Consider the following 10,798-nt stretch of genomic DNA (forward strand, 5'->3'; position numbering starts at 1 on the left):
GGCCGTGAGGAGCGGCGGTTGGAGGAGGCGGGGGGGGGGGGGGAGAGTGCGCGCGTCCTTCCTGTCGGCGGCTGGGGGAGAGGAAGGAAGGAGGAGAAAGCGCCGCTTTCTCCTCCTCCGTTCCTGTCCCCCTGCCGCCGACAGCAAGGACGGGTCCCAGGGTTCGGAGAAGCGCTGCGCAAGCGCTTCTCCGAACCCTGGGATGTCTGCTTCCTGTCGGCGGCTGCGGGAGAGGAACGGAGAAGGAGAAAGCAGCGCTTTCTCCTCCTCCGTTCCTGTCCCCCTGCCGCCGACAGCAATGACAGGTCCCAGGGTTCGGAGAAGCGCTGCGCAAGCGCTTCTCCGAACCCTGGGATGTCTGCTTCCTGTCGGCGGCTGCGGGAGAGGAACGGAGAAGGAGAAAGCAGCGCTTTCTCCTCCTCCGTTCCTGCCCCCCTGCCGCCGACAGCAAGGACGGGTCCCAGGGTTCGGAGAAGCGCTGCGCAAGCGCTTCTCCGAACCCTGGAATGTCTGCTTCCTGTCGGCGGCTGCGGGAGAGGAACGGAGAAGGAGAAAGCAGCGCTTTCTCCTCCTCCGTTCCTGTCCCCCTGCCGCCGACAGCAAGGACGGGTCCCAGGGTTCGGAGAAGCGCTGCGCAAGCGCTTCTCCGAACCCTGGGATGTCTGCTTCCTGTCGGCGGCTGCGGGAGAGGAACGGAGAAGGAGAAAGCAGCGCTTTCTCCTCCTCCGTTCCTGTCCCCCTGCCGCCGACAGCAAGGACGGGTCCCAGGGTTCGGAGAAGCGCTGCGCAAGCGCTTCTCCGAACCCTGGGATATCTGCTTCCTGTCGGCGGCTGCGGGAGAGGAACGGAGAAGGAAAAAGCAGCGCTTTCTCCTCCTCCGTTCCTGTCCCCCTGCCGCCGACAGCAAGGACAGGTCCCAGGGTTCGGAGAAGCGCTGCGCAAGCGCTTCTCCGAACCCCAGGATTCTAGCGCCCGTTATTGAACGGGCTGAAAACCACTAGTATATATATAAAGTTCTAAAATCAATTATAAAAGCAACAGGAGCACAAATACACAATCAGTTCAAATGCAAGACAGATACCAGTTAGGATAAAGATGCCTTGTTGAAAGAGAAGCATATTTCGTAGGTGCCAAAAAGACAATAGAGAGGGTTTCTGTTTTATAGCAGCTTTTGTGAATTTATTTGCAAAGCAATTATTCATCAAAATATGTTGAAGAGTCCATGCTATATTTGGATGGGTACCCAAAGCCTAGGAATTGGCAAAGCTACATATAGTGTGGTTCCAGAGAGGAATTTTGGTGGCCAAGTGACTGGCCATGAAACACCGGAATGGAAAGAAACAGCAGGGAATTGCCAGTGCAGGCAGCCTATGAGAAAATGGTTTGGATGATCAAGGAAAATATAAATGTACAGAACTGCAGGACAATTAACTTCAGCTGTACATATCAAGGAAGAAGAAAAGCAGTGATGCAATGCATCTGTGACCCCCTTTTTTGTCCTGTTTGTAATGATCAAACTGAGGATGATTTGGGCTCTAAACTATGGTTAGCACGAGCTATGGTTTGGACCAATGTGTCTTCCTAGTAACAACACAGGAAGAAATGCACGCACTTAGGAAAACTGAACTGAACTGTAGAAATGCCAACATGCCTGGCTGCTTGCTGACTTGGATAGCACAGCTTGCTTTTTGACACATTACAACAAACAGAGGATTTCTTCTCTCTGTAGTATTAGAAGGTACATTTAACAGACCTGTAATGGCAGTCAGCCCGGATGGTGAGCTTCCATTCTTTCCAAATAACCCACCATTCTTCCTTCCACCCTCCAAAGGTTTTCCGCAGTATCTTCTGATCATAATAGCGCCTAGAAATGGAAAGAATACAAAACATATAAGACAATGGCAACATACACACAATATTGAATCAATTATTGTAAACTTCCGCCCTTTATCTGTTCAGTCATCATTTTTTTCACTTCCAGTTCACAGATTGGACTGCTCTAGTCCTGCTGAAATCAACAACATTTAAGCATGCAGAACTGTGAGCTAAAATATGCCCTTCATCTGTGAGCAAGTTTCCTAGAGACAATTATAGTTTCAATAATTCTTATGAGTGATTTTCTTCATTTTGTACCAGCAATAAAAGCCCAGAGAAGTTCAGTCTCTCCCAAAATATCACAGCACAGCAGGTGACACTGCTAACAATGAAAGGCTGTGGATTTCAACATTCTGGTGCTCCAGTAATCAACAAGAGGCTGTGATGGTTCAGACACAACTGAAAAGATTCCAAGAGCTCTGGCCAGGTAAAGGAATAATTTTTAGAAAGTTTTAAGTTGATAATAATAAGACAAATTCCAGTAGCAATCCAGTTTTTAGAAATCCAGGACAAGGCCCTGTTTCGGTTTATTCTTCATCAGCTCTAGTTCATCTAGTTCTTCATCAGCTCTAGGGAAAAACATGAATGGTACGCTTTGACCTTGAAACTATGAAACTTTTCATTTGATTTTCTCAACTCTCCAAGGACTCCAATTTATTTGTGGTTCAGAGAACAACAACTAAACATGGTTTGCAAGTTGCCCCCAAATCAGGATCTGAAACTACAGGCCGAAACAGATTTGGCACGATCTGTAGTTTTATGTTCCATGTAAAATAACTCTCTTGTCTGGGACACTGCTCTGTGCAGTTTTAGCAAAATAATCACTTTTTACACATGCACAAGCCATAAGTCCACTTGTGTAGACCAGTTTCACAGAAAAATACTTATCATTTTTAAGCGAAGAACTTGCTTTGCTTACCTGGCGCTAGAAGGGAGGACCCTTCCAAATGCCTTCTTCATCCACAAGTAAAGGAATTTCCTAGCCAGGTGTCTGAAAAACATATCTCTCAGTGCTTTTTAGCATATATTTATTATCTACAGTATAAACTTTCAGCCAAAGATGAATAAACAGAAACTTCACGCGTAAATGCTAATTCCTCCATTTAAGTCCACCACTAAAAATCATCTTTTACATGACATTTTTACCTCACCCTTCCTCAAAAGTAAGGCTAAAAACTTTCTTGTTAACAAACTTGTGAATCTGCTGCTGCTTAATGTATCAATTAGGAGTATAGATCTTTGTGTTTTTGCTGCTGTTCAGAGTTTGGTAAATCTGTGTTTTAATTATCTGATTAAAGTTGCTTTTTTACGTTTGCTTCTTACGTGTAACCTGCTTTGAGCAGCTCCTTTGTGGACGGGGAAAGTGGAGGTGGGGGAATCTTTTAAATGAAAATCACCTCCCCTGCTTGATTCGACTGATGAAGCCAGATCAACATTTTAAAATGAATACAATATACCTATTGGACACAGCTACTTTTCATATTAGGTTAATAAGCCCTACAAATAAAATACAAAACATAAACGTGTCTATTTACCTGATACGGAGTTCTTTTAATCTCCCACCTCGGTTCCAAGTGTATGTCACACGGTACAAGATCCTGCGATTCCCAATCAGACGAGGAGAAGCGAACTGGCCACCTGAGCCTCCTTTAGGACTAGGCTGTTTCTGTGTTTTTATAAACTTTGAACTTAAAATAAAGAAAATAAAGCAGATTAGCATTTTTTGCCACTAAGCTTGCAAGTCCCTAGATAACTTAAGACTTTCACAAAGCACAGAAGCAGGATCGAGTGAGCACTCTTCCCCAGGGCCCCAGTTCATTCAGAATGATGCTGCATTTGCACCTGGAGAGTGCTGCTGCATTTGTGCTCAGGTCCTGCTTGCTTATGGGCTTCTCATATAATCATAGAGTTGGAAGAGACCACAAGGGCCATCCAGTCCAATCCCCTGCCAAGCAGGAAACACCATCAAAGCATTCTTGACATATGCCTGTCAAGCCTCTGCTTAAAGACCTCCAAAGAAGGAGACTCCACCACACTCCTTGGTAGCAAATTCCACTGCCGAACAGCTCTTACTGTCAGGAAGCTCTTCCTAATGTTTAGGTGGAATCTTCTTTCTTATAGTTTGCTCCGTGTCCGTTTCTCTGGAGCATTCTTATAAAGGCCCATTTCCTACACTGCACATATTAGACCTCTTGATGTGACAGTATCTGTAGAAGGCCCTTTCCTACAGAGTGCAGTGACTAATAAAGAACGTAAGTAGAACCCTGAAGCTGGATCAGCCAAAGGTCCATTTAGTCTAGCATCCTTTTCTCACAGTGGCCAATCAGATGCCCATTATGGGAAATCCACTAGCAGGGCCTCAGAACAACAGCACCAGATATATAATGGATAAGGTATCATGGTCACCAGCTGTATGAGGCTTTGTATACCAATACAGTGGTGCCTCGCTAGACGAATTTAATTCGTTCTGTGAGTCAATTCGTTTTGCGAAAAATTCGTCTAGCGATTCCCATAGGAATGCATTGAATTTTTTTGCACATAGGAACACATTAATTGAATTTCAATGCATTCCTATGGGAAACCGTGATTCGCTAGACAAATTTTTCACAAAATGAATTCGTCTTGCGAGGCAACCTCCGCTTGAAAAATCTCTCCGTTAAGCGAAAAATTCGTCTTACAGGGCATTCATCTAGCAAGGCACCACTATACCTGTACTTTTAACTTAGCCCAGTTTCTAATTGGCAGCCAGTGCAAGCCTTTCAGGAATGGTGTAACTTGATGACAACTGTAAATTCTGTGAGCAACCACATTCTTGAACAAGCCTGTCTGAATTTCTGGTTCTAGGGAACATCAAGGGCTTTGGTGAAAGAAAGAACATGCTAAGACAAGGAAAATTATAAAAGTAATTGTCTGCAGCCTCCATTTGCCTTAGTATGAAAGGGCATATGTAACCCAAAATGTATAGAAAATACTGTTGCTGTTTCTAAAGCTAGAGAGACTAGGAAATAGGCCAGGGCTGGACATTTGACTGGCCAAAAAATAAAAATAAAAATATCAATTGGATGGTCAAACATTGTTAAATAATATCCAAATATTTTTAAAATAACAGCGTTCTTAGAACAATAAAATGACACCATACCTTATTTATCAATATGTCTGAGACATCTGCTAAATTTGTTACAAATATGTAAAAGTGATTGTATATTGATCAACTGATGATATATGATAGGTCAATTCCTGCGTGATAGTCCCAAAAAAGCAATGAGGTGGGTTTTCCAGAATTTTTTCCCATACAATTTTTTTTTATAAAAAACCCCCAATGCTTATTATGCCATCTGGAAAAATTTCTGATGCCTAGAAAGTGTTCTAATTTATAACGCTTCTTGTACTTGCATTTAGTAAACAAAGCTAAGTGTTGGAACTGCTCAGCTTCCCTAATATTATATTTGCAACTAGCATCCATTCATGGTTACTAGTGAATTTATGAAACAGAACATTTTTCATGGAGAAAGAAAGCACTGGAAAAATTTCCGTGGAGAATTTTCTACACTACTTCACTACAAGAATAATTATAGGGTCAAAAGTGATGTGGAAGTAGGATGTCCGATTGTGGGCTGCACTCACCCTCCTTAATGCAGGTTTTGCAGCATTCTGTACCGTACTGTTTCAAAACCCACAAAACCTGTTAGTCCAGAAGTGACAGTGGGACACAGTGAATGCATGCAACCTGTGGGAGGTGATGTTTCTTTCAACTCCAGCTTCTCTACAACCTAGGTTTATCAAACAACTCTTTTATCAATCACTTAAGACAAGCTCAGACTTGATTACTCTTCCAGAACTAAAAATAAACCTACAAAATCAATCTGCAAAGAAATTATTGAAGAATTAATGGTCAAGAAAAGAGAAGCCAAGTCTCACAGCATTCAATGGAAAGGAAAAACTGTGGTTTGTTAAACAATATATTCTAGACCATCTGGCAAAAAAATATTTTGGTGGTTGAATGAGAACTCTCCTCCAGCAAAGGGGGGTCTGAGAATGCACCACATTTCTCTGTAAATTTACCGGAGATAATGTACTGGGCAAGAAGAAGGCTGCTTCTTGTTGAAGTTCAGCCATGATGTTCAGGTGCCAACTTCAGGACAGTCACTGTGTCTCAGCCTAACTAACCTCACAGGGTTGCTGTGAGGATAAAAGGGGAAGGAGAGAACTGTATACAGTGGTACCTCGGTTTATGAACACAATTGGTTCCGGAAGTCTGTTCATAAACTGAAGCGTTCATAAACTGAAGCGAACTTTCCCATTGAAAGTAATGGAAAGTGGATTAATCCGTTCCAGACAGGTCCGCGGAGTACTCAACCTGAAGCGTACTTAACCCAAAGCATGGGTGTAATTGGTTCTGGAAGTCTCTTCATAAACCGAAGCGTTCATAAACTGAAGCGAACTTTCCCATTGAAAGTAATGGAAAGTGAATTAATCCGTTCCAGATGGGTCCGCAGTGTTCGCAAACCTAAAATTCGTAAACCGAGGTTCCACTGTACACCACTTTGAGTTCCTTAGAGGAAAGGTAATAAATGAATAAATAAAGTGAGGGGAAAGTCTGACATCCAGGAATCTGTAGCACAGACAAAAGTAATTTGATCAAGCTACTGTGTGCTTCATGAGTAATATTACAGCAGGGGTCCCCAAACTACGGCCCCCGGGCCGGATGCGGCCCAATCGGCCTCCCAATCCGGCCCGTGACGACCCCCGCCGCCCGCTCTTACGGCGCGCGGCATGGCGACGATCTTAAAGATCGGCAAAAAATCACCGAAAATCCTTTGTGCGCATGCGTATGGGCCTCTCCCGACCCAGAAGAGGTCATTTCCGATGCACTTCCAGGTCGGGGGAGGCCCATACGCATGCGCACAAGCGATTTTCAGCGATTTTTCCCCGCCCGTGTGCGCATGCGCACGGGCGCGCACTCCCCCGCCCTCCGGCCCGCGGCGCGCACACTCCCCTACCCTCTGGCCCACCGCGCGGTCAGCGCGGCGGGCACCGGCCCACTGCGCGGTAAGTCTGGGGACCCCTGTATTACAGCTTCGAGTTCCACTGCAGTGGTAGCAATCCTTGTTCACAAACTGTCGTCCCCCCCGAACTATTTAAGCACTAGCAACAACACAGCTGAGTTTTTGGTACAGGCTCTTCTGTTCAAGTGTCTCTTACCTGACTTTAGCCTTCTTTTCCATCATGTTAACAGCCTTGTGTCCTCTACTGTCCAGTCCAGACCAGTGTTTTCTGGTAAGAAAAATCCTTTGTCAAAACATAAGGATTATTTTCTTTAAAAACAGTACGCATACATGGAAAGTGGCACTGTACAGAGTCAGACCATTGGTCCATCTAGCTCAATATTGCCTACACTGACTGGCAGCAGCTCTCCCAGGTTTCAGACAGGGGACATTCTCAATTGTACCTGGAGCAACTAGTATCCAGAGATACAGTACCTCTGACACTGAAGACCCATCTAGTCCAGTGTCCTACGAGATGCCCCAAGAGGAAAGCCACAAGCAGAACATGAGCACAACACCACTCTTCCCACTTGTGATTCTCAGCAGCTGGTATTCAGAGGTATGCCACCTTCAACATTGGAAGTGGGGGCATAGGCATCATGGCTAATTGCCATCAATAGCCTTATCATCTATGAATTTGTCCAATCCTCTTTTAAAGCCATCCGAGTTGGTGGTCATCACTGCCTCCTGAGGGAGTGAGTTCCATTGTTTAACTATGTGCTGCATGAAGGACTTTCTTTTCTATGTCCCAAATCTTCCAGAATTCAGTTTCATTGGATCCGAGTTCTAGTGCCACTTTTCTACCCCATGCATACTTTTATACACTTCTATCATGTTGCCTTGTACTCAACTTTTATCTAAACTAAATAATTTCCGAATGTTGCAACCATTCTACATAGGGGAGTCGCTCCATCCTCCTGGAACATTTTCTGTACCTTTTCCAACTCTATTCTTTTTGAGGTGAAGCAACCCCAAGTGTGGTAGCATCATAGACTTGCATAAGGGTCTTTAGGTAAAGGTAAAGGGTGAAGGGGCCCCTGACCATCAGGTCCAGTCGTGTCCGACTCTGCGGTTGCGGCGCTCATCTCGCTCTATAGGCCGAGGGACCCAGGTGGCGCTGTGGGTTAAACCACAGAGTCTAGGGCTTACTGATCAGAAGGTCGGCGGTTCGAATCCCTGCAACGGCATGAGCTCCCGTTGCTCGGTCCCAGCTCCTGCCAACCTAGCAGTTCGAAAGCACATCAAAGTGCAAGTAGATAAATAGGGACCGCTCCGGCGGGAAGGTAAATGGCGTTTCCGTGCGCTGCTCTGGTTCGCCAGAAGCAGCTTTGTCATGCTGGCCACATGACCCGGAAACTATCTGCGGACAAACGCCGGCTCCCTCAAGATGCTGGCAATTTTATTTTATTTTCCAAATCTCTCCAGCCCAAGGGCCTGAACCCCTCAATTGTAGCCCTGGGCTGCTCAGAAGACGACCCCCCCCCCCAAATCTCTCCCTCACTGAGGTGGTCCAAGGGAAAGCAGAGGATAATCCCATGTGAGGGATAATCCATTGGATAGCAGGATACCTGGTCGGAGTAGCCTGATCTAGGGCCTTATGCCACAGCCTACTGTCTCAGAAGCCAACTTTCGGTTTGCAGAGATGTTTTCATTCTCTTGCCTACAAAAAACGAGTGTTAAAAAAGAGATTTCCTCAATCTACTATCTGAAAAGGGCAGAGCCTCTTTTTCCCCTTTCCTCCTCTTGCTACATCTCCACGACACTTCTCCCTATGCCCGTGTCGGGCGGTCACTGGGAGGGAGGCATCACCGAAAGAAGGGGCTCCCGCCTCCACTCAGGAAAAAGCGCGGGAAGGCGGCTCGCGGCCTCAGCTAAAGCCTTTCCCAAGACGGCGGCGGCGGCCGAAGCCTTCCGCCTTGGCTGAGGCGCGGCACCCGCCCAGTGGTCGCCATGGCGGGCCAGCGGCAGGACCGCTGCCTAGTTACACTTGGTTGGGAGGGTCCCCTGACTTGAGATAACTGGCTTCCAGGGGGTCCGGGGAAGACGGGAGCACGAGGGAGCCTGGAGCCGCACTCAGTAGCTCTTCACAGACCCTCGAAACAAAACAAAACAAAAACCAACCAACCAAAACCCCACACACGGTGCAAGTTGACGGGTAGCGGAGGCGGGTGTTCTCCAAACATTGCGAGACTTCAACTCCCAGCATCCCTTTTCATTGGCACTGCTTGCTGAGGATGATGGGAGTTGGAGTCCCGCCACACCTGGCTAGCACCTGGTGAGCTTCCCCTGCCTTTTTGTCCGCCACTTCACGGCGCTCATGGAATAAAAAGTGGAGGGGGGAATGCACAGCCACCCAGTATTTGGTAAACCACGTTTTTCTTTGAGGAGCAGACCCAGCTGCTTTCAACGGGGGGCGCGCAGTTTAACAGACCCGATTCCCAAGTAATCCTGATCAGCATTATCGTCTTAGAGTAAGCTCCATTGGGCGCACCAGGGCTTCTTACTTCTGAGTAAGCGTGCATAGGATTGCATTGTCCTCTGGTTCCATAGGATAATTAATGTGGGCTGGCATTCTCATTTCTCCCACAAGATATGCAACGGAGGGGGGACTCCGGTGATTTATCGCTCATCCATCAGTCATTTTAGGACCTTACAATGAGGAACAAACCTTGCAGTCCTACGGTAAACACATTCCTTCCCAGAAAATGTGAATTGCACGGAAAGGCACTTTAAAAGCGGCGTATCTTAAGTTTCATGAACAAGAGCCCCCTTTATTGCAATTGCGCTTACATAAATATACAGGGGTGGTGCTGATTGTCAACAGTGGGGCGGAAAAAGGTCTGTCATATTTCAACATGGTGGTTCTATGGACGTTTACTCAATAGTAAGTCTCATTGTGTCCAATGGCAGAGGGGTTTAGCACCCAGTAAATGTGTTTAGGATTGCAGCCCAAATGATGCAAGAAACAATTAAGTTGCTCCTTAACACACTTTAAGCACACAGCCAGAGCGGTTAAAAGGCGAGTGTTGCATTTTTATAGACGAAATAGAAGTTTTTATCTGCGTTTCTGAAGCAGTAACTAATCCACATTAACTGATCTTCGTTTGTGTCATTACAAGACGCGTTAAAAATTAACGAGAATCAACTGATCGTGCTGCGGTACAATTCAGGATCTCATGACCTGCCTTATATCATACATCGGGGCTAAATGATTTAATTGAAGCTAATCCATTGCTTTGGGTAGCTAAGTATCCCCACCACCACACACAAGGCATGTCATAGTTTACGGTGCAATTCTAACCATGCCTACTCAAAAGTAAATCCCACCAAATTGAATGGGGCTTACCAGGTAAGTGGGGTTAGGCTTTGCAGCTTAAAGAGGTACGCGGCCTGGAACCATCGCAGTCCTACTCTCCACCGCTCTGCGCGTCCGAGACTGCACTCCTATTGCACACAATTACTTGGAAGCGAGTCCCTTTTTACTTTCAGCGGGGCTTAACTTTTGAAAAAGCACGGACAAGACCACCCTGCAACGCTGCACAGGCTCAATCTCTTGGCTGCAACCCTATGCGCACTAACCGGGGGAGTAAAGCCCTACCTACGCAGTGAAGGGAGCAACCCAACCACGCACAGGTGTCATTCAGCGTCTCCTGAGCGGGGACTCCCCGCTGCAGGCAACGATCGATAGAAGACGAGGCTGCCCTGCCGAAACGCCTGAAGGTCCCTTCCATGCCTCTTAACACACTATAGCCACCTTCCTATTGTGTGTGGGTTTATACAACTATAAATCTCGCTAGAGCTGAGTAATGGGAATTCGAATTTGAAAGTAGTCTGTGAAGTTCCTATACTGTACTTTGTTTTGTATGTGTGTCCCACCC

The 10,798-nt window shown here is 46.3% G+C and overlaps 1 protein-coding gene across 8 annotated transcripts in view; it reads right to left on the reverse strand.

The window, feature by feature from the left end:
- SFI1 (SFI1 centrin binding protein) overlaps positions 1 to 10,798 on the reverse strand; it is a 38,068-nt gene that overhangs the window by 26,769 nt on the left and 501 nt on the right. For 2 of the 8 annotated variants that reach the window (XM_060269517.1, XM_060269515.1), the window contains exons 1-5: positions 10,267 to 10,592; positions 7,078 to 7,149; positions 3,411 to 3,563; positions 2,795 to 2,866; positions 1,754 to 1,864 (exon numbers count right to left, since the gene is read on the reverse strand). In XM_060269517.1, the coding sequence (XP_060125500.1) occupies positions 1,754 to 1,864; positions 2,795 to 2,866; positions 3,411 to 3,563; positions 7,078 to 7,103 (362 nt within the window). In that variant the 5' untranslated portion in view covers positions 7,104 to 7,149; positions 10,267 to 10,592. The other 6 variants (XM_060269514.1, XM_035097591.2, XM_035097592.2 and 3 more) reach the window with 6 other exon arrangements.

Source organism: Zootoca vivipara, chromosome 17, assembly GCF_963506605.1.
Source record: "Zootoca vivipara chromosome 17, rZooViv1.1, whole genome shotgun sequence".
NCBI classification, from domain to species: Eukaryota; Metazoa; Chordata; class Lepidosauria; order Squamata; family Lacertidae; genus Zootoca; species Zootoca vivipara.